The sequence below is a fragment of the Alexandromys fortis genome, unplaced genomic scaffold (assembly GCF_014885135.2).
Source record: "Alexandromys fortis isolate MF-2015 unplaced genomic scaffold, M_Fortis_MF-2015_v1.1 scaffold_13, whole genome shotgun sequence".
Classification (NCBI taxonomy): Eukaryota; Metazoa; Chordata; class Mammalia; order Rodentia; family Cricetidae; genus Alexandromys; species Alexandromys fortis.
Window position 1 is genome coordinate 15750092 of NW_026067908.1, and position 24309 is coordinate 15774400.

The 24309-nt window shown below is 44.2% G+C and overlaps 1 protein-coding gene across 4 annotated transcripts in view; it reads right to left on the reverse strand.

Moving 5' to 3' along the window:
• Fggy (FGGY carbohydrate kinase domain containing) overlaps window positions 1–24309 on the reverse strand; it is a 363677-nt gene that overhangs the window by 72354 nt on the left and 267014 nt on the right. For all 4 annotated transcript variants that reach the window (XM_050136146.1, XM_050136144.1, XM_050136143.1 and 1 more), the window contains exons 12-14: window positions 17455–17529; window positions 11655–11775; window positions 5904–5998 (exon numbers count right to left, since the gene is read on the reverse strand). In XM_050136146.1, coding sequence (XP_049992103.1) covers window positions 5904–5998; window positions 11655–11775; window positions 17455–17529 — 291 coding nt within the window. The remainder of the gene's footprint in view (window positions 1–5903; window positions 5999–11654; window positions 11776–17454; window positions 17530–24309) is intronic.

Consider the following 24309-nt stretch of genomic DNA (forward strand, 5'->3'; position numbering starts at 1 on the left):
TATAATATAGAGAGCAAAGGTTGCACCAGAATCAAATATTGCCTCAAACAAAATCAAGTTAAAGGGGCTGGAGAGGTGGCTCAGAGGTTAAGAGCATTGCCTGCTCTTCCAAAGGTCCTGAGTTCAATTCCCAGCAACCACATGGTGGCTCACAACCATCTGTAATGGGGTCTGGTTCCCTCTTCTGGTCTGAAGGCATACACACAGACAGAATATTGTATACATAATAAATAAAAATTTTAAAAAATTCAAGTTAAAGAATGAGGTAAACTTTATTTTAGCGATATACCTCTGTAATCCTCCTACGTTTTTTATGACCTAGTAGATACTTGACCATGGTTAATTTTATAAAAAAAACTGATTCTTAAAATTTCTTAATGAAAATTGAAGGGAAAGAGCAATGCTATGGAAGAATATATTAATTAGGTGAATTTTTTAAATTTTATTTTTATTTTATGTGTATGGGTATTTTGTCTGCACTATGTCTGTGCACTATGTGCCTGCCTGGTTCCTATGAAGCCTAGAAGAGGACATTAGATCCCCTGAAGCCCAAGGTACAGATGTCTATCAGCCTTCAAGTGGGTGCTGGGAATCAAACTTGCTTCCTCTGCAAGAGTAGCTAGTATTGTTAACCACTTGAGCCATCTCTCCAGCCCTCATTAGACTAGATATTCTGTCTAATTCTGCCACTGTTCTAAATCTACCTTTTAGGTAAAGGCCTTGGTGTGTTTTATATCCATCTCCATAAAAGGTAAACTGCAAGTAATAAAGTATGACGACATTCCTTAGCATAAGGTGATCAGACAGAGCAAGCACACTTCTGTTTTAATTTCTGTCTGACATCCGATCAAGCAGTGATTTCCTAGGCACTGTATGGCCTGTGAAAGGCAGCTAAGCTGCCTACCATTCTTGGAATATATGTCCTTTCCAGGAGATGGGTTGGGGTCACTATGTAACCATCAAGGTTATATGGTGTCTTTCCCGTTCATCAGAGTATTCGTTGGCACAGTGGGCCCTGTTAACACCTACTAGGTTGTTCCTATGATACTAAGGACAGCGACAGATGGAAAGCGACAGGCCTGTGAGGGGTAGGAGAATCAGATGTTACATGTCTTTTATCCTTAAAAATAGATTTCTAATTTTGAGATAAATATTTTGACTTTTACACCCAGGGTGCTATTCTACAAACTGGATTGGAACCAAGAGACTGATAATGAATCAGAACCCAAATTGGTTTCTGTGCTTTAGAAGCAAGAGATGCTTGCATAAAGGCAAGAAAGCATTGTTAATTACCTGTGGCAATAAATTTAACATGTGTTAGAGCCAACATCACATTCTCAATTTAATTCCTTTTGAAGCTGTTAACTATCATTCCAAAGTCTTACTGGCTTCCTGGGCAGAATCCATACTAAGAAAATTTAATCTGAAATCTGAATCTATGTAATTATAACCCAGCATCTCATATCTCCAGAAACCCATAAGAATGCAGTAAAGGGCAAACGTCTATTAAACATGCTGTTATCAGAACCAGATGCGAAATGAATTGGATTAGGAGACGCCTGAGCACAAAAGATAAACGGAGCTTAATTCACAAGAAACATGAACCTTGAATTTTCAGATGCTATTGGTGAGTGTATAAATTGTTACTGTGTATAACAAGAGCCTAAAAATTAAGCAGAGATTTTGAGTGAACTTCTACATACCTCCACAATCTATTTTATGGAAATAACTTAGACTATGAGCAACAACTTAGCTATAGAGATGTTAATTGCAACATTCTCTAAAACAGCCAAAACAGCCGAGGTCCAATGGAATAAATAAGGCCTATACTACAGGGGCTTCTGGTTATACAGCCAGAAGAAAGGGTTTACTGAATTAAAAAGTTTATTACATGTTCTTGAGTGGGGGAAAAGATTATAAAACAATGTTTATTGTATGAACATACTTTACAGTTAAAATGATTTCAATTACAAACAAAAAAAGAATAGAGGCTAGGATATTAATTAGACTTGCTAAAGTAGTTTTAGATTAATACAACCAGTGTTTTTACATCTCTTTTCTTTCTCTATTGGATTTTCTAATTTTTCATCAAGAAGCTTGCATTATCAGTTTTATTTCAGAAAAAAAGTTGGCAGAGTGGGGGCCCAGGCAAGCAAACTAAGACTGAATGCACCAAGGAACAGTTGCTTCCAAACTTCTGAACATCTTCGTCCTCAGCCGTTCCCAACCTCCAGAAGCTGAGATATAGCTTTACATTACGAGCTGAAAACTGGTATATACGGTAATAGAAAGGTAAACAGGACTCAAATCACAGCAAGTTGACCCCGCAAGCACGCACACAAAACCAAAACAAGAAATATGTTGAAAACACAACCAAAGGCTTTGAAGTGCATCACACAGAGTTCATGAACCATGTGGCTCTAAACGAGGCAAATTTTTTGCAAAGCCTGCAAGGGGTGGCTTCCACCAGTCTGTGTGCAGACTGACCTAGCAGGGCACTGCTGTCCTCTTGGAGGGCACACTATAGAAGAGGTGAGTAACTACCAGGTGTTTGTCTGGGCAAAGCAGGGGTCTGGTGGAAGCTAATGGCAGTCCAGTGCACAGGCGGTGGCTGACAGGGGCACCCCTTAGGTGGTGGGCCGAGGAGCAGCTTCCCAAGGACTTGGCCATTTTCCTTACACCAGCACTCCCTTTACAATGGCTGTGGGTGCTTGTTGGGCACTGGTGACTGCCCCTTGTACTTGTTTGCCTAAGGATCTTCAATCCAAGGCTTTAGGGAGCTAAGCGGGGGAAGGGGAGGAGAGTTTGAGATAAATAACACGGCTGGAACAAGCACTGTGGAACAAAACTTGCTTCTTAAGATAAAACAAATTATAGAAGGTTAATGACCTCTGCGGGAGGCCTGGAGGAAGCAGTCAATGGCAAGGCACTTTAGGTCTGTTTCTACCATTTAGTTGTTTTTTTTTTTTTTTTTCTCTCTCACAACTTCCTGAAACTAGTTTCATACTTTATCTCCGTCTTATACTAAGAAAAATATAATCAGATTGGCAATTTCGTGGACTTATTTATTTTTTTATTTTTCATAGTATTATACTTTGCTCTCAACGCCAAATGATGTGTTCTGTGTTTCTTGGAAATAGAGGGGATTAGTTTGTAGTGCAGTGGATTAGCTGGCAATGTCATAGGCCAAGACTATGTGGATTTCACACATAGAAATAAGAGGATGGATGAAGCCTCCCTTCTACTCATCCCGACACAGCTCAGCATCTGGACTTTGACACCAAGAGCAGCATATTGGTGTCCCGGCTGCGCAGGATTAAACTGCACACACACAGATCGCATTTCTGCAATGAGGGAAGATACACGCTTTAGTGGAGTTGGTCTAGAAGGCTTCTTGAAGGACAGCTCATCAGGGCACTGTCCATCCTCTATTTGGGGGTTCCTCTTTTAAAAAGGGAATAGCGAGAAGACTTGGAGAAGGGTAGGGAAGGGTCAGAGAAGGCAGCTGAGACTAGAGTGGGAAAAAAAAGCAGGGGTGTGAGGAAGAACCGTCAGCGTGTGTCACGATTTGCAGCAGCCAGGAACAGGGATACAGCCCCTCTCTAGCACCTTTCCAGGAAAGCCCACCATTGTCCCTTTCTTCCAGCTGACAAAATCCTCTCAGGCTTATGGCACGTAGGCGCTTGCAATAGCTTTGAGTAAAATCACTGCTACGGCTCCACTTTCATCCACCGCTACTGGAAAAGGAAGGTGCAAACTCTACCCACTGACGATGCCATTCATGGGCTTAGCAAACTGGGACCCCTTCTCTCGAGGCACATATCAGCCCTTTTCTAACTTGCCAATCCATGTCTCCTGCAACCCATTTTTCTTAGCCTTTTTTTTTACCTGAAGGAGATGACTCTGCCATGTCTACCAGACTCGGGCTATCTAGACAAGACCCACCATGACAGCTGCAGGAATCGAGTAGCTGGCAGGAAGCACTGAGCTTTCTTGTGAGGGCGAAGCTAGGATCTTGGAAGTTCTAAGATAAGATTGTGTTGAAGCTTAGGCTGAAAAGTATGAACCACAGACAGAAAGGAGGTCTGTTTCAGTTCACATCTTGCAGAGTCTAAGCTGGTCCCCAGGCCATTTGCTTTGCCTTTGAAGAAAAGAACAATGCCAAGTATTTATATTTCCAAAGCAGCTCCAGATATACCACCCCAGGGCTTCTTCTTATAAAGACTTTAAAGGCTTTGAGGCTTTTTATCTCTATAGTCAATTGTAACAAAGGCAATTAGTCTCGCACACTACTTTTTATTGATTAATTAATTACTCTTTGTTTTATGTGTATGTGTGGGTGCCTAGGTGAATGCACATGCACCTCCTGTATGTGTGCAGGTGATCTCAGAAGCCAAGGGAGCAGTGGACTCTCTAGTACCACAGCCACAGATGCTCATAAGCCATCTAATGTGCTAGAAACCGAACTCAGGTTCTCTGGAAGGGCAGCAGAGTGCTTTTAACCACCGAGCTACATATCCAGCTCCATTCACAAGCACTTTTTTAAAAAAAAGTAAGCAGTGAAGATGACAGGTGACCCTGAGTGTGTCCAAGCAAGCACAGAGCTCAGGACTATGTGGATTTGGTTACAAAATGACGGCAGGTGAAGAGCCTAGGCCTTTCTCAGCCAGAGGTTCCCTTTCTAATGACAATGTCTATTTTCAGCCCTTTTTTGAGAGGATTAAGAAACCCAAAAGATATCGACAATTCAATGATACCACCCCTGTTTAGAGGCTTCTATTAAAACACGCACGGGTCCGTGAGCAGATGTAGGTCCTTAGAGGAGCTGGTTTCACAGCCACTGTCACGAAAAGGGGCACGTGCCACCCGCCCCAGAACGGAGAAGGTTGACCAGGAAATGGGATTCTATCTCTGCAAGTTTCTAGTTTATCTACTCTTGCAAGTTTCTGGGTCTCTCTTATGGGCCATGGAAGGCTATTATAAGTATTAAGAAAGCGATCCTAAAGAACTTAGTTCAGTACCTGCCACTCTAGACAGTCAGAGCAAATTGAACTTTAATTGTTGCTGTACTGGTAGAATACCCGGTTCTTAACTCTGGGACGCGTGAGCAAGGCATTAAGTTCTCTAACTTACAGCTGGTACCTGGGGGTCTGACTTGCTTCCAGCCGTTACTGCAGAGCCTGTCATCGTGTCCTCTCCCTCATACTCATTGTTTAAGATTTTGTATCGTTTTACTGCTCACTCAGAGCCTTTCACAGCTTTCAACATGTACAATGTCTTTTGTGATTTCACAGCAGGAAGAGCCTGTCTCTTCCCAGAAACTAGTATGCTTCCTCTTTTTGAAAATGAGAATTATGCAATTTATCATGCATTCTTTTTTTGTCCTGGCTGCCAGGAAGCTCAGAGCAAAACTGTGTACTCAATCATCACCAGCAAATTGTTTCTGGTATACTTTGTTCCTTATTTTTACTTTTAATTATTTTTTTTTAAACAAACACTTTCTTCTGTGTTTCCTGTTGATAGATGCATTGACAATATTTGGAAAGCGATGCAGTTCAAATAAGCAAATAAAACTCTAAAGTACACATGAAAGATCAATATTTTGAGCAGTACCTGTTTCACTTGGTCAAAGAAAAATGGCCAAGGGGAAACTGAGGCTCAATAATTTAGAAGCTCTTTTAGCAGAGCAGAGCAAAGCAGGACTACTCATACGGACAGAGGTGAAGCGAAAGGGAGGCAGCAGTAACTACGTCAAAGGCTGCCAGTGCCTGTCATTCTCTGGCTGCAACCTATCATTTCTTAATTATATCCTGTGTGTGTTTTGCAAGTTGTATGCTTCTGTTGAGAGGACAGACAGCCTCAGACAGGGGAGGGACCACAGCCGCCCATGCATCCGAACATACCTGCACAGATGTGAAGTCCCCAGAGGCACAGGCACCCAGAATAGCAGCACCCACGAGGACAGACTCCACCTCTTGTGACAGGACCACAGGCATGCCTGCACAGGACAAAGTCACACCCTGGTTAGTGAGCAGGACCAGGGTTGCGGGGAGCCAGCAAGCACCTCCAGAAGCAAAACACCTGATGTCAAAGCAGCAATACTTTTATCTCCCTCAAGTCCTCAGTGTTTTTGGATAGTGGGTTCCAGGGGATTTCTCTGCCTTGTGCCTCCTGGTGCATTGGCCAAGAGCTTCAAGGTAGCCAGCATCACATCTATCAACTTGTGAGACCTTGGCACCCAGGTCTCTGGCTTCTGGCAGCTCTATTTGGTATTATTTAGGTTCATCCCTCTACTCTAATACATGCTTTGTTGGGCCCAGGAGAGGCTGAAATGGATCAGGCTGTGCCCTGTTATTCAAGTCTCCGATGCAACGACAGGTACGGGCATGGGAAGGCTGGTTCTCTAGCTCACATGTGCACATTGCCAGGACTTCTTACCTCCCCAAGAAGTCATAGTCCTTGGACAGTCTGACACGACCCTCTACCAGCTTCTAGCTTCTCTTTTCCTCCCACCACATGGACCTATCTTTCTTGCATCTTCTTGGGTAGATTTTAGGGCCCTTCTGTATACCCATGTAACTGCCTTTCTCCATGGTGCAAACACAAACTGAGTCTTTCTTGGTTGTTGCATTTAAAACAGCGATGCATCTTTAACACTCTCACTGGCCCCTTGATTTCCCCCTTCACTTTTCTACCATGGATTTCTCTTCTTAGGCTGTCTTATCCTTTGTCCGGTAAAACAGACACTACACAAGCCTAGGCCAGTAGTTCTCAACCTTCCTAATGCTGCGACCCTTTAATACAGTTCCTCGTGCTATGGTGACCTCCAGTCATTGCAGCTTCATAACTATAATTCTGCTACTGTTATGAATCATAATGTAAACATTTTTTGGAGATAGAGGGTTATCAAAGGGGTCATGACCACAGGTTGAGAACCTCTGGACATTCTGTCTACTACCATGTCTCTGACATTTAGAGCAGGACCCAGATCACGGTAACTAAAGGATAGAAGGATGAGTCTCTGGGCTAATGGCTGACACAGTGGACACGAGACTGAAACAGGCATTTGAAGGTAAGCAGAGCAAAAAGAAGCCAGGTACAGGACAAGTCCCCAAGGTTGAAGGTCCATCTGGAACCAGTGTTCTGGATCTTAGGATGGTTTACACATCAGCATCTTCACTGACTTCATGGTGGGATCCTAAGCTAGGGTCCCCACCTCTCTGCTCTTCGGTTTCCTTATCTGAAAGATTAGGTTAAAATTCCCTCTACTTTCACAGGATTTTCTCTTGATTTTTCTAGCCAAGAGACGATAGTAAATGCCACAGAAGAAAGTTCTATGGCAGAAAGTTTCTGGTAGACAAAGGCTGCAGCTCTCTTCCTGCCTCTCCCAGGGAGGCATACTTGTTAGCATATTTACCTCCCCAGGTCAGGTTAGCTTCCCCCATCCCCTCCTACAGTCTGGAGGCAGAATCCAGCAGACAGCTCAGAGGACTTGAAGAATTAGAACAGCAGGCCGGCAGCCTCTGGCTGTGCCACTAAACCATCAGGTGTGACTGCTTTGGGAGAAGCTCAGGCCTGGCTTCTTCCCTGCTTCCTTTCCTCTGGAGTCCCTCACAATCGCTGTAACTCTTTCAGTCCCGGTTATCTCGGACAGGATCTACTGCACAGGTGTACTGTGTGGGTTAGTGACAGACCCTCAGATGGCACGCACTTATTTCCTGGTCTGTGTGCAGCCCTGCAGACATGGTGGCTGCGATTGTTAGACGCAGCATTGATGGCAAGTAGAGGTTCTGTCTGAATTTCGTGCGAGCTGGGGTGTAGGGTTGTGGTGAAAGACAAGGACAGGTCTCATCAGCAGTCCTGAGGGGAAGGACAGATACCAAGCCACACAAAATAGTCCTTTTGCTCAGCTGAAAAGTATACTTCATGTCTGTGTGACTCTGATGCCACCCAGGCCTCCTACTGACGGAGAACTTTTTTAGAATATAGCCTTCCAAGCAACCTTTATCTTCAGCTCCTCTGCAATAGACCCATGACTTCTCTATTTTTGAGTGGAAACGAAGGAGTCCCAGGCTGCTTCCTTGGACAGTAGAGGCGGGGGATATGTGCGCGTGCGCGCGCACGCGCGCGCGCGCGCACACACACACACACACACACACACATGGAGACCCCTCATTAGCTCTCAGGTTATAGTTCAGCAAACATACTTTGGAGCTGGCCTGCCAGAGTGTGACTTCTGGCTTCCATGCTGATACAGCTGTGCAATATTAGACAGGTTATTTAACCTCTCCATGCCTCCCTTTTCTCATTGCAAACTGCCCTCTGGCTAAGTCTGGACTAAGCTCCTATCTCAGGCTGGTGGCTCCAGATCCTCATGCTTAAGCCTAGAGAAAGAAAACAGGTTAGCAGCTGTAGGAGTCTCCCTGGTTGCCTAGGTTTCCTATACCTCTGTAAACAAACCCTTTATTCAAGTTGGTAAGGCTTCCCTTCCCTGCCAGGCCCTGTCACCTCTGACCTCTGGTCTGTACTCTCCTCTCCTACACAATGGTCAGAAGACTACAGAAGCTTCCCTGGTTGGCAATGGACCTCGTGATGCCATCCTGTTCTTTGCATTCTGATGCCATGTTTAGCACTTGACAGCCTGGGTACCCAGGGAGTGCTTATGAGTGAAAAAAAAAATGAATGAACTAATGGTGAGACAGGAAGAAGGAGACGCTAGAGAAACTGCCAGCACTGAAGAGGAACAATTAGAAGACAGAACATTTAGTCACAAGTCTGCAGGAAGACCTACAGTTACTTAGTCCAAACAAGCATTTTTCTTTCTTTTTGAAATCACAGTTAAGCCAATGGCCCGGGTACAGGAAGTGCATGCATGCCCATGTCATTTCCCTAGCTGGTGCAGTCCATATTCCTTGATGGCATGAGGGCTGCTTTTCCTAACCTGGACAAAACTGATTATAAAGTTTTAAGCTGTCTTTTTCTCCACCATGTCCTCTCCTTTTGGGCCTGGGTCTACCTGTAGGGAAGGAAGAATTAAAGCAGCAGGCTGGGATCACTCACTGGGAACTAGGCAAGAGCCTAGAACTCCAACTCCTGAGCATCCAATCTTCAGAATGATCTCCATGAGGGAGATAACAACACTGCTGGTTTTTTTTGGAAGAGGGACTCCAGGCTCCCACAAGTAGAGTGCCTTCTCCCGGGTCAGACAGCGGGCCTGCAGCTCTTTCCACTGCTCCGCTCTGCATTTTCTCACCCGTATTTCTGAAAATTTCATACCAGACTTGTGCCTTGTTCTAAACTGTTCTGCACAGGGAAAGTGGAGACATTCCAGGGCTTAAAGATACCAAGGACCTCCTCACCTTTCTGTCAGCCTCTCTTTACAGGACAGATTCCAATGCTCTCCTTTCTCTGAGCCCTGGGTGAAGGCAGGAAGAGGGAGGCTTTGCCTGGAATGCGAGCTATTTTATCGGATGCATTAATGAGTTTAACAGAAGCCGAAGCATTTGGAGGCAGATGCACTTTGCCATCCTTTGTCACTCATGAGTAGAGGAATTTTCGGCAAAGAAAAGGTCTCTTTGTCTACAACTGGAACCGGCCAGTAGTTAGAGACAAAGGGTCCAATTGCAATCTGAACCCAAACAACCATTAACAGCCTCCCATTCACCAGCCCAGAGGACAGAGTTCCCAAGGCAGAGCTTGTGGCGAAGTGGCTCTCCCTGGCTTTGACTTAGGGACACAGGACTAGGGGAAGACACATTTTCACAAAGGATGGAGCTTTCGTGCCCAGGCTGTACCCAGGTCATATCTGGCGACCCTGCTCAGCTACCCTTTTTCCCATTCCCTGGACTAAAGCTGCTCCATCCAGGCGGGAAAGAGGCTTTGGCTAACTGCAGGCTAAACAGTTGAAAATCACAGCACACCGCAGATCTGTGCCTTATCTGAACCACCCAGCCAATCCGGCTTGTGCTTCTGTCTACTTCACTCTTCAGGTTTAATTCGGCAGGTTTTACAAACCTTGAAAGAGGGCAGGCATCATCAAAGAGTAACAAAGGGAGGTCCAGAAGCCCCGGTCAACAGGAGAATCACAATCTGGTTTGGTTTCTACCTGACCATCTGATTTAGGGAAGCCAATTGAACTTACTCCCCTGTCCTTTGTTTGCTTGGCTGCATTGCAGTCTACTTTCTAATTCAGCAGTTAGTGGGAGTGATTGAAGTGTGATTTCCACCAACACGCTAGGCACTTGGCTAAGGCGAGCAAAGTCCATGCTTCCCAACATGCTAGCTCTACTCTTAATACTACATGCTGCCTGGCGCCTCAGCCTACCCATTCCTAAGGTAGACACAGTAGTCTATTCAATTTCATCTATCTGACGTGCAGCGATCAACTGAGCCTGTCTCCTGGATAAAGATCACGTATGTAGGAATCTGCACGGCCTGGAGCACAAAAGGAGATCTGATGAGATAGTTTGAGCCCAGACACCAACTTGCTTGCTCTGTAAAGAACACAGTGGTTGGGGTCATGAGGAATGGAGGGCCAGGGTAAGGTGAGCTCACGTCAGGCAGGAGTAGAAGCTCCAGACAATGCCCATGCTCCCCCTTTACCCCCCCGCCCCACCCCCCGCCCTGTCCTATACCTGTACTTGGTACCTAAGTACCCAACAATAGGCGCTGGAAGAAGAGCTAGTCCCCAGGAGACACTTGGGAAGAAGATGAGAACGATGAGGGTATTGGCTCAGATAGATGGGAGTCTAGATTAGCATGTGTGCACTGGCAGGTGTGTAATTCTATTAGCCACCCGTAAGGCTGCACTTCTGGGTCCTAAAGCAGGCGCATGTACCCCCTGTGTGTGCATGCGTAGGTCACCTGCTATCTGCATCATCAGCATCTGACGGCTCACACAAAAGCCCCTGTACACAGGCATAGCGTCGCCTGTCATCAGCGTCTGACGTAAGCACGTCTTTACCCTTGTGCACATGTGCTAGGAAGCCTTTAAAAGCTGGATGCGCCTCCTGGAACCCTGGGCTTTTCTCAGACCACTCTGCCACTATGCCCAAGCTCCATGCCTATCACAAGATACACACTGTATGACTTTAAGATGAGAACCCTGATTCTTAGGCATAGAGAAGGAATCTCAGCATCTGGGGCCCTTGGGATTACATGCCCAGTCTACAGTTAGACACCTTATCGTCAGCATTTGGGTTCTGCGTTGACTTGCCCTGTCCTGAACAGTCAAAAACCGAGTGAAGTTCCCTCTATGCTTCTCTCCCCCAGGACTCCTGTCACACTATGTTTATTGTGTCTGCATGCTGTTTGCCTTTCTGGGGTGACCTTGGGCTCTGCAGAGCCAAGGTCACGTTTTATTCATTTCTATACCTTCAACATTCCTCACGAGGCTCGGTTCAGAGCACTCAACGAAGATGGGTATATGCTCAAATTAAGATCTGTCCTTGCCAGCCTTGGTGTTCCGTTCAGTAACTGGATATACCTGAGAGTCATTTTCCCCATCATGAGGACACAGGTTGTACAGCTATCTTAATAATGTAAGTCACCTCCAGTGGCCTCCTGTCCTCAGCCTGCCTTTAAGCTGCCACACCCATTTGTTGCCAACCCAAAGAGGGTATCGATCGTCCCCACTCCCACCCCATGAGGCTTACCAGTAATGTCAGCATGCATCTGCACAAAAAGGGGATTCTTGCTTAGGCCTCCACATAAGAAGAGGGTACTGAGAGAGTGCCCCGCTGCCTGCATGGCCTCAATGATGAAACGAGTCCCAAACTGAAAGGAGAAAGCAGAGAAAAACATTAGGATGTCAGTGGAAACAAGTGATCGGGGACACTCGTATTTGGCATGACCTTGGCTTGGCACTCAGAGCTCTGTATGCCCAGAGAGCTGAGCGTTGGAGATAATGTCGCCTGTGGTCACACAGCTGGTTCATACAGGGAATTCTACCCTGGGACTGACTGACTCCAAACCCCTCCATTCACCATTTGCTTCTCTCAGGAGTAACACAATACTGCGAAAAACAGTTAGGGTATTAGCACAGCTGATTACTTTACTCTTTATTTCATTTTTGTTGGGCTAAAATTATCTCAGGGCCTGTATCTTGAAATCTGTAGGACAGAGAAAAGCCTGGCTCGAGTTTGAGGGTACCGAGTGAGGATGAGATGGCAAAAACTAGGTAGCCGCCCCTCCAGCTAGAGAGAGGGCTTGGCTGTTTCTCATTGGCTGGAGGTACCCCCCCCCATCACATGATGTCGCTTAACCTATATAAGCTGATGCTCACAGTAATAAACTGAGTTCCTGCTTTGACCTGACTCCCTATCACGTCTGATTGTCCTGCGTTGTGGGACTGCAGATCTGATTGTCCTGAGTGGTGGGGCTGCTGAAGGGGCAGATAGCGCACTCACCTTTCCCTAGCAATTCTAATTCTTTTCTTTTGAGATTACAATATAATTACATCATTCACCCTTCAAACTTTCTGATATATCCCTTCTGTCCTCTTTCAAATTCATAGTCTCTTTTCTCATTAACTGTTGTTACATATATGTATGTGTGTGATATATATAATATACATATATATGTATATATATACATATATATATGTGCATATTGTTTTCAGGGCTGACAATTTGCCATTGAATAACCAGTTGATGTGCTCTTTCCTGGGGGAAGACTATTTCTCCTGCTCCCACAATGCCTTAGCTGCTTGTAGTTCTTTGTGTAGGTTTGAGGCCTTGTGAGCTTTCCTTATCCACTCTGGCTGTCTATTGGTGTCCCTCTTCAGCTCACATTTGGGCAGCCAGTCATGCTGATGAGACTTTATCCGTGTAGCTTCTGACATTCCTAGGAGATGGGGCCTATTTAAAAAAGGCAGTTTTACTCTTCGCTAGCCAAAGGCTTTGCATCTTTCCCTAGTGCTGTTGCTTGAGAGTTTGTTGTTGTTTTATTGGTTTTGTTGTTCCGTTGTTTTTGTTGTTTTTTGGTGTGTGTGTGTGTGTGTGTGTGTGTGTGTGTGTGTGTGAAGTATCTTCAGCTTCAATTTAATGAAGGAATACTGCCCCGTGGGTCACTGACTGAGGACCTCAGAGAGGCACTGCATGAGCCTATTGGGAGCACCTCACAGAGGGCCAGAGCCACAGTTGACTCTCCTCAGCTGTTTGAATGCACTGCCTGTAAATGAGCACTGCTGGGTGAGCGTCTAGGTAAGAGAAGAGTCCCTTGATAAGGATCCCTACAGGGACATCTTTCCAAGTCCTTAAAAAGAAGGAAGATCAGAGGGTGATCTGGGGGGTCACGGGATATGACATCCCTATTGGTTTACAATAAATACTGCAGCACCGGGGTAGCCAGGAACAAAAGTTGCAGCAGTTCCAGCACAGACGTCTTAAATATTTGTAGAATCTGGTGAAAACATGGATTTATAAAACTCGGGCCTTCTGAGAGTATCTGTGGTTGTGCTGTTTGAAAAATGAAACATGTTGTAACATACAAGGTGATTCCTTGCCTAAGCATTAGTGATTCTCTCTAGATGTTCTTTCTTTAGTTTTAGGAGAACTTGAACCCCAGAAAAAAATGTCACACACAACAGGCAATGGGTACCTTGAGGTCAATGGACGTTCGTCAGCCCATCACGGATCACGGGAGGACTGCTGGTGCTAGGCCCTAACCCTAACTGTGACTTGTTGCCAAGACTGGGATCTGCATGGCCGAAAGCAGGAGCTTTGCCCTGAAGAAGCCCCATTCTGACAGGCAGTTCACTCTTCCTCCTACCCAACTTAAGGCTCCACTCCCATTCACTAATAAGACAAATAATATCATAGTCATTCAGTTGAATAGGGCTTGTTAAAAATCGTAACATGAAAAGAAGTAAAAGGTATGGCCCGAGACATGGCGCGTGACAGAGCAGCGCGTCCCTTCCAGCCCCACAGCTGCAGGTGCTGAAGCTCTCACAAAAGGGCTCCCCTAGCTGTGAGGCTCGCCAGGCGCTCTGTTGCACCCGTCAACGTCATCTCTCCCGTCAAGACAAACTAGCGACCTGAAGATTGTTCACCCCACTTGAACCACGTGATCCGCCGTCTATGACTGGGGTCACTGAGAAGCACACGACTGGGAAGGAGAAGCAAGGACCTGAACAAGAGGCACTCCCTTCAACGCTGTGACAGCCTCCCACTCCCATTCTGGCAGCCCTTTGCAGGGCCTTTCCTTCAGTGTCCCAGACTCCCCTGTCTGTCGATCCACTCTCTTGAAATGCCCACCAAAGGGCTTTGCGTGCAAAAGGCTTCTGTGCTCACCTTTCTGGAAAAAATGTTTGCATGGAGAAATTTAAATTAAAATTAGGCGATTCCAAGTGGACACAGAACCAAATGCAAATCGAGAGACTTCAAATGCAAAATAGTAGTTTTTAAGGGTCTGTTCTGACAGACAGAGGAGCTGCGGAGGAACCCAAGTGGCTGACAGGTTTTTCAAAGAAGCCTGAGCAAGAGAAAGTTTTACTGCATGGAGGGCTTTCCCATCGGCTGGCGCTAACTTTCTTCTCTTTAAATCCATTCCCTTGCTACAGAGTGCCAAGCATGGATATTCATACAGAGGAACTGTCTGACTTACCAATAACAAATAGGAGCTAAGGCGATCTTCAGGAAGAAGGAAACAATTTGTTTCCCAAGCTGAACATTATGGGAAAATATCTGTCATCAAAATGCTTCATTAAAATGCACATTTTTGCCTCGAAAATCAGTACACTCAGACACTATTTCAAACAGATGGAACCCCTCCCAAATTAAATTGACTCTACAGTAAAGCTTTATCAGGAAATCTGTCTTAAAATGTCTTCACTGCATGGAATTATAAAGGTCATTAAGACAATAGACAGAAAAAATAGGATCGCTTTAAATGTATGTATGGCCCATTAAATATAAGATTGATTTCCCAAATGCGTGTTACTTGAGAAAACAGAGCTGGCTCTTCCCTCCTCCTCTCCTGCATGCATTATTAAGTTTAATCTTTTGCATTCCTGAGCTTCCTGTTGCAATGCTCTTACCAGGAAAAGTAGCCTGTGGGGGGGGGGGGGGAATTCAGGCCCAAACCCAAATGAATGACGGCTTCCAAGATGTGTTAAGTAAAAGGTGCTCTGGGAATGTCTGAAAACTTATTTCACTCGTGTAGCTTTTATGAAAAGATCAAAGGAAAACACACCGTGACAGAGCGGAGAGAGCGGGAGCTGGGGTTGCGGTGGACACGGGTTCCCATTATAACCAGTGGACACTGGCTCCTGAGACCCTGGCAAACAGCCTGCCCTCACCTCAAATGTAAAGACGAGTCCCGTGGTGTACAGGGCTGCAGTCTTAAGGCCGATGTCAGGCAAGGCACTCTGGTGCCAGGCACAAAGTTGGAGGTCCCCTGAAGGGTCACAGTCCTTACCACTATGGGGTAATGGCCTTGACCTTTCTCCTGTTTAGCTTTGTCTTTCACCTCTTAGATTTGCTCTCAAGATGTGAGCATCATGAATCTCTGTTTCCAGAACTGTTCATTCCAATGGAAGTGACTGGGCCAGTTGCAAGCCCTTTCATACAAGGACATTCACAAGTCAAACATTAAAACAGCCTCGATACTTTAATGTTTTACTTTATAAACTGTGTCCGATCATCACTGCTCTGGCATATATAAACTACATGGCAATGAACAAGTTAACGTGCTGCACTAAGGCTTGGGATTCTAGGCAGTGGACTGAGGAACATAATATCAGTATGTGGTTAAATCAGGTGATGGCATAAAATATTTAGAACATATATATATATATATATGCATATACATATGTATATATAGGTATGTGTGCATGTGTGTATATGAATGTCTCACAAATATCTCCAAATTCTATTCTGAATTAGTAGTATCATGAAAATCTTCTTAGTTCAAAACATGATGACTACATGTCTTTACTAAAGATAGACATGTTTCCGTTTTCATCTTCACTTTCTCCATTTTGACAGATGTCAGAATTGTCTGGGTTTTTCCCTGCTTCTTTGTTTGTTTACTTGTAGCATCTATGTAGAAAGCAGTTTGGTTGGTTTCACTGAACTGGTCCAGATATAAGTCAAGAGGGAAGTTGCTTAAGGGAGAAACAGTCTGGTCTATAGTCTACAGGGGCTGTGTGACTGAATGGGCAGGCTCCATACGCCTTTGCAATGGCTCTGCAGAAGGGACCATACTGAGGTGACTGGGGGGCTCTGTACTCTAGACCTAACACATGGCTCGTGGGTAAGTATGAGTACTAACATAGTCCTTCTGCTGGTTATATGGGTAAATATGCGTGCATGTATTAAAAATAGTAAGACTTTAAAAACAGCTGTTGGGAGAAAAAACAACTAGTGAATATTGTTTATGTCTGTACAGCTGTAACAAGCAAACTGAAATTTTGTCTAGGGATGGAGACAGATTTCTGAGCCTGAGTAGGGTGCTCACCTCAGATGGTAAGGCTCTTGATTCAACCCCTAACACCACTAGCAATCATGACAATAACAAATAATAAAAACAAAAAATATGCTGATCTTCCAGAAGATGTGAGTTCAATTCCCAGCATCCACATTTGGCAGCTCACAACCACCCTTCACTATAGTTCCTAAGTACAATGCCTGCTTCTGGCAGCTCCATTCATAGACATATACACGTGTACCTAAATAATAACAATGAACCATGGGTTTAATGCTGATCATTACTTAGTAAGCTGAGTTTTCCTTTCTGGGGGTTTTCTTTCTCTTCCTAAAATTAACAAAAGCACCTTCTCTAAGATGCTAGAAGCCATGACCCACTTCCGAGAATACACTTTTCAATAGAAGCACATGTGCCAACTTTTGTATGATGTCAGGGCTTAGAAGCTGCTGGCAGCCCACCGGTGGAGCGCCGCTGCACAAGAAGCCTCCTTAGCAATGTCTGAGCTTTGAGGGTTTGGCTTACGTTTTGGACCTCACTTTAAGAGCCCCTCACATTTCAGAATAAGTTCTCCCTTCTTTTCTTAATCATTTTAATCATCCGTAACTACCCCAAACCAAAAGTTTCAAAGGAGGCTTATTATTTAAAGGAACCTTAGAAAGAACTCTTTGGTAAAGCGAACAGTATTATGGGTTGTACAAAAGCAAACACTGCTGAGAGCAGTTTCCCGCTGCGCATGTACTTGGAATCTGCCTCTTTGCATATACTGACTTTAGAAGACGTCAGGCAAATGACAAATACGATGCTCAAGGGTTTCCTGTGGTTTTCATTTCAGTCAGTTACATAAAGACAGGTGAGAACCTTTGTCATCAACAGGCAAATATCTCTCTGCGGCAAGGGTTCTCCTAATTGAGAAACGGCCCCAAAAGCATCATGGGGTATCTCAGAGATCGGTGGGGCAGAACATATTGAGAGCACAAAGGTTTTGATTGTTAGTTTGTTTTTTGAAATATTACTGAAGCGTCTTACAGCGATGGCTTGAACAGTGGCCAGGTAGCGGATGGCGAGATCATCAAGGTCCTGAGACAGTGTCAACCCAGTGACCTACAGGAAGGAGGAAAAGAGAAGAACGGGGATCAACAGAAGCCTCCATGGAGAGATAACTCCCATAGACTATGAGCATGTTCAGACTTTTTTTTTTTCTGGCTGCAACAAGTTCATATGCAAATTCCTTTCTTTGTGAGCTGAACATGAATGCTCACTAAGTTGTTTAAACTTCAAACTTGGGGGAAAATATTCCTCCCCTACACCAAAAAATTCTTTGTGAACCAAACCAAACCAAAATTTAAAAATAAATAAAGTCTCTTGTACGATTAAATTTGATATTTTAACATGAAATTAAATGTGATTAAAATGTTATAAATAAGTATCTTTGGTGGTTCATAAGAAATAAAAAATGTGAACAGTTGGCATTTGACTATAAAAAGACCATGTACTCAGCTTCTGTCAGAACTTAGTGTAATAGTACCCAAGGGTTATTCAGGATAAATAATACGTCTTCTACAGATGTTATACCTACTGAGGGATAATTTAGAATCTATGGTTTGCAAGGGAATCCCATTAAAATCAATCAGAACCATATGAGCGGGTCGGCTTCTCAGAGATTCCGGAGATGAATGGATGCTGGCTGTGGATGCAATCGGCTCATTCGTCTCTGTGTCAGTGTTCTTTTGGAATCTTTAGAAAGGGAGGCTGATATATTGTTCAAGTTTGTGGACATCAATACCTTTGTTCAGTTTAGATAAAAGAGAAACTGATCTATCTGTGTGCACGTGTGTTTGTGTATTATGTGAGTCCCAGGACAACTTTCAGGAGCTGGTTTTCTTCTTTGGCCATGTTGGGTTCAGGTCATCAGACTGAGCAGCCAATGTCTTTATCCAGTGAAGCACCTCTCTGAGCCTCACTTTAGATTGTCACATTATAAGATTAGTTTCTGTAATATAGGCTATATAGTGTGAGCAATCTGGAGCTGCAGCAGATATAAATACATAGCCCACAACAACACTGAGGTGAACGATCTGCCAAGTACCCTTTGCCCCTCTTTCCACCCTTATTTGATGAATCTCTCCAAATTCCTCCTCTGCTCAGGGCATTCTATTGCAGGGCACAGATGTCATTTGCAGAGCTCTCTTCCTTGCTTTCTCCTTCATTTAACCTCCCAAGCCCTAAAGTCTGCCTGCTTTTGTCTTCTCTGCTAATCAGTTCCTTAGTTCAGGCCATGATCCTGTTCTTCCTTCTTGTTGCTATAGGCCCACTTCTAATTCTTCTCTACAGTAGAGCTAGTATGATTATTCTTATGTGCAAACCTGATCATATTAAAGCCTAGCACCAGTAAAGGAAACCGAGGGATGGGACTTAAAGAACTCAGGTTAGCTTGAACTACCTAGCGAATTCAGTATAACTGGGACTACATAGCAAAGCTGTCTCAAACAACAAACAAATGTAACAGCATCCTCCACTCCCAGAATACCACCAACCAACCAACCAACCAAAAAAAGTCTGGCCAACTTTTCCTTGTTACCTTGGCACTAGAAAAGGAATACAGTCTGTGCACACCTTCGTGGCATGGCCCCTGCTCATTCCTCTCGTATCTATTTACTCTTTCTTTCCTCAGGAAACATGACTTGCTCCTGCTGGCCTGAATAGCACCCACAAAACCTGTTGATTTTTTCTTGGCTGGGACTACAGGGTCACCAGGTATGACTATATCTTTGATGTTAACACACAGGTGCATTGAAAGGTTACAGGACAGACCAGAAAGGAATTCTGGGACCCCTCTTTCCAAACCAATAATGTGAAAGAGTAGACACTATGCTACTGTCTTCTTGAGCTAACGGCAACTCAAAGGTCCTTTTCTTCATCCAAACACCATTCTTTCTTCTAAAATCTGATCATTGCAGAACAATATCTGGACATTTACTGCTTGGCTTCTTAAATACTCACAGAGATGAGAAGAAATTAGTTCTATAGTCTCAAAGAAAAAGGAAGTTAAAAAACCATGTTGAGTAACTTACTCGATGTTCCCTAGATCCCCACTCTTGCCCTTCCTTATCCTAGGAGTGTTTCTTATGAGACTGGGGTAAAAGCAGGTTCCAGGAGCTCACAAAAGACCTTGTGTGAATAAAGATAAGCCATCCCACCTGGCAGGATTAAATACATGCCAGCCTTGCTACAAGCCCCTTCCAGCGAACACACAGGGTGAGCCGCCTACAGCTCAGCACACAGAAGCCTGGGTGATGGTCACTGGTGATGGGTGGGTGCACACTTAATCATCCCTGGCTCCTCATGTAGCAGGGCAGATGACTGGGCCACTTAGAGCTTTTTTCTGGAGCCAGGTCAGTAAGTTGCCTTCTTCTGGACAGCAACTGAAAGTGGATCAGGCAGGCCATGATCATCTGCATGGCTGACCCACAGGTAGGTTTAAAAGACCAAATCCAGATCATTTGTGATTGGGTGTGGCATTTGGGATCCATTTTGTATATGAGAAGTATTCCCTTATCTGTATTCATTGGATAATCTAGTGTTTATGTTATAATATGAATAATGTTGCTGGTTCTGATCTTTCTCAATTACTAACATCCCGAAGGCATAAAAAATATGGCATAGTTATATTTATTTTTTAATGTCTAGTAAATATACATAAGAGCTTCCGAAAAGCATTAATGTTTGAGCACACTGATTTCACAGTCCTCTCTGTAAGTTTCTTGTGCCTCTAGAGAAAAAGGGACATTTTTCTTCCAAAAATCAAAGGCACTAAACTTTAACTCTTGAGCTGGACAGTAGCTGCGGCAGAAAAAGCCACATGAATGGCAGCATTGACTCTTCTCCAAAGCAAAGCATGGCCATCATTCCGAGAGACAGCATCCTTCTCGGGAAGGAGTTATCAAAGAGGACTATTTAAACAGGAGGTGTAAGCTAAGGAGAAGCAGCAAGCGCAGCCCCAGAGCCGCCTTCAGCACTGCTTCACACTAACACCGGGGCGGTGTGCTGGAGGGAGACCCAGTGAGCGCCATTTCTCCCTGATGCAGAGACACGGGGATCTGGGGTCTTACATCCTTGACATCTCACCCGACAGACACACGGACACCTCAGAGGGCCAGCTGGCCAGTTATTCCATTTCATTCTGTCAGAGACTGGGGATTTTGCCCTGGCGAAATCAGTTCATGGTGGGGCTTTCTACGGAATGTGTGCCGGGTGGACAACTCTGGAGGATGAAGAAGCCTTTGAGGGAATTGTGAGATCTGAGTTCCTAGGAATGCTAGAGATGCCCGGGAGGTGTCCAAACCAGGACAGGCCCAATGAGCTAGATGGCTCCAGCTGAAGGCTGACTTGTCCTTTCGATAAGAGGAAGTTGAAAGGAAGCATAAGTGGAAGGAGCGTGTTTATAAATATGGATGTGCCTATTTTGAATGTTGAGGCGAGACAGTCAAATGTATGGGGAAGCCCCACGGGAAACTTGTGATGGCATGCACATTTTATTTCTTCTGGCTCTTGTGTTAAGGGGGAACTATAAGAGAAAAGAACTTACTTAATATATAGAAATGTGTTAAAGTTGCATTTGATGTCCAAAACCATGCCAACAACTACAATGGATCAGTGAACCTTTTAACTTAAAGACACAAAGTAAAGTATTAGCTAAATGTGTTTTTTTTTTCCTATAAATTAAGTGTACATGAAAAGAAAGATGGTAAGGTTTACAGGAGGACATCTGGGTTTACACTACAGATTCCTTCTAACGGGGTGTAGAGCCTTTTGTGAATTGTAGCCCTTCTGGAATTCATTTTTTTTTCATATGGAGGACAGGGCTATAGTAATACTTAGTATTCTTGAAGACTACAGGAGATTGCATCTGAAATTTCCCTCATTTATTGGTAAGATGTACTGGATCTATAAAAGCTAGACACTCCTCAGGTCTTACAGCGCCAGCTATGCATGCGAGAAAAACTTATTAAGGGTGCCTTTTCCTTTCAACTATTAACAAATGTTCATTTTCTTTCTTTGGAATTGTATAAAAGTTTTATTCCCCCCGTGATAGAGAAATAAAACATTTCCTCCAGTGTACTATAGAAAGGGGTGGATGAAGGTTGGTGGTTGCTGGATATGGAGAACCCAGTGCAGAAGGCAGGCTGTGATCAGTCCCAGCATCAGAGTGCTAAAGATACAGAGCCTTCTAGGAACATGGAGAAGCGATGTGTCCCTAACAAGTACCCAGGCATAGCATCATGAGGAATACGTTTGCAAGACTTGGAGAAAAACCTTAGACATTACAAATTATCATATGCATGTGTATTATAAACTGGAGAGACAGAAGCTAAAGTCTCATCTTGGACTTGAGCTTCAGCATTGCACTGTTCGGTCATGTTCCACACGTGGGTACATCCCTTCACCATCGGGGCATTCACATTGAGTGCAGTTTCCTGGGGATCCTACTCCAGGTTAACTAAACCTTTGATGTGGGCTGACAATTCATACTTTAGCAAGAACCCAATGCACTAAATTGGAAAGATGGGGGCCCCAAACCTTGGCATTATTAGTGGTAAGTTCATAGGTTCCCCAAATAATTCAAATAAGTATATCAAGAAAGAGCCTTACTCTGGAGCCTGAACTGTATCAAAATCTGAAACTTGAGCTCCTATTAACCACAAATAGATGTTTCCACACAACAAACCTGTTTGATGAAAAAATTATTATGCACATTGTATAAAATTACCTTTGAGCTATGCATATAAAGTATTCATGAAACCTAAATGAAGTTCAAGTTTAAACTTGGGTACTATCTTCAAAATATCCCACTAGACACATTTGGATATTCTAAAATTCAAAATCTGTTTCTGGTAAGGACTAGTAGCTTAGTAATAATAGTAATTTAGTTACTGTTTCCTTCCAAGTTGTTAGAGGAATAAAAAATTATATAGGTTAGCTATAAAGGTATTTTAGGAAACATTTCTCTAAGGATCCCTGATAACTGTCAAAGACAAGGCAGATATCCTACGTCCCTAGAGCTTGACGAGGCATATCAACACTTAAGGAAATTAACTGGAAGCATTCTAAAATACAACAAGGTTTTCTGAGGAAGGCAGAGTTGGTGAAGGAGATGGAAGAAAGCTCCAGAGAGGATTTTGTGGGGGAAGAGAGGGACTAGAGAATGGGGACCATTCTCTATTGGTCTAGAGAGGGCAGCGAGGACTCAGTAACTGTGGGAGTTCAGGCAGACACTTTGCACTACCTAAAACTCATGCAGACTTGGGAAATGAAGATGAATGGGCCACCGCGGTGTGGGAGGAAGAATCAGAAACATTTTTGTTCTCTGGTTATGCAAACACTAATTTATACTCAGCTATAATGGGACTTGACAGAAACAATCAGTTACTAGCTAGCTGACCTTAAAGGGGAGTGAGTATCCTGATTTATCACATGGGCACCGAAAAGCAGAAGAGAAAGGCAGAAGAGCTCAGGAAGTGATGGCAAAGAGGAAGGCACACTAGCCTGTGACGAGACAAAAAAGAGGAAGGCAGTTAGCGGGCAGGAGGCAGAAAGGAAAGCCAGGAAAGCTCAAAATATGAGATGGATTTGCCCTGGTCTTGCTGTGTTTGAGGGTACAGGCAGAAGGCAATGAGCATCTAGAGCATCTAGAGCAGTGGCTCTCAACCTTCCTAACGCTGTAACACTTTAATACAGATCCTCATGTGGTGGTGACCCCGAACCACAACATTTTTGTTGCTATTTCAGAACTGTAATTTTGCTACTGTTTATGAATCATCATGTAAAGACCTGTGTTTTCCAATGGTCTTTGGGGTGATGACCCACAGGTTGAGAAACACTGATCTAGTGACTGGGCAGAAATCCTGGTGGCTTACAGGGAAACTGCTATCTTAGTCTTACCTATGTTGGAAAAGGGTAAGTATCTTGCTTACCTGCCCCCGGCCTCCAGCACCTCTGTTTCAGTAGATTATTGCAGGCTGACTGCACATATCATCAGAGGAAGGAGGAAACAGCTAGCCCCATGGTCGGGAGATAAGTGGTGCCAGAAGGCAAAGAAAATTATGTTTTTGTGCACGATGGGAAGACACCTGCTTCTTGTCCTGCTCTTGCTTACAAGCATAGGCATTGAAATAGAAGAGAAACATATAACCAGGGATGAAAAGTGCTTCTGTAACCTGAGCCGTGAGGCTGAGAAGGGAGGCTCAACCACTATGATGAAGGGGCAGGGCCCAAAGCTTATCTCAAAGACCGCAGTTAGAGTGGAAATGGGAGGATGACAGACAAGGTTGGTGACTGACAAGGGCAGCACAGCAAGGATTAGGCTGAGCATGATCAAACCTAACGAACCAATGTGGACTCCTGTTATATAGCTCTCAGGGCATGTTACAAAGTCCAACACTGTGCATAAAGTCCCTTATGGGGGCCCATGAATCCCAAAAATCTGGGATTTACACTTCAATTAAAAATTTACCCCTTCTTGACACTCTGGCCTCACTTGCCAAAGAAAGACTCTAATAACTGTTTGACCCCAAAGCAATCGCTTGGTGTGGGTGACTGACCTACAAGGAAATAAGCCACTTGGACTGTGCTTTTCTAATAGGCTAAGTTTAAAGGCACGTTAAGTCTTGCAACAGCTCAGATTCCTTTCAGCCTTCATTGTTTTTGATGCCAGTTTGGTTTCCATTACTGCAGTTTTAGTTGTCTTGTGGTCGTGGCCATTTCCCTTTTCTTTCATTGAGTTGTTCCTCCTAAATTACTCTCAAATGCAAATATATATATACATTTAATGTGGGTATGGAGATCAGAGGACAAACTGCAAGAGTCAGATTCTCCTTCCACTGT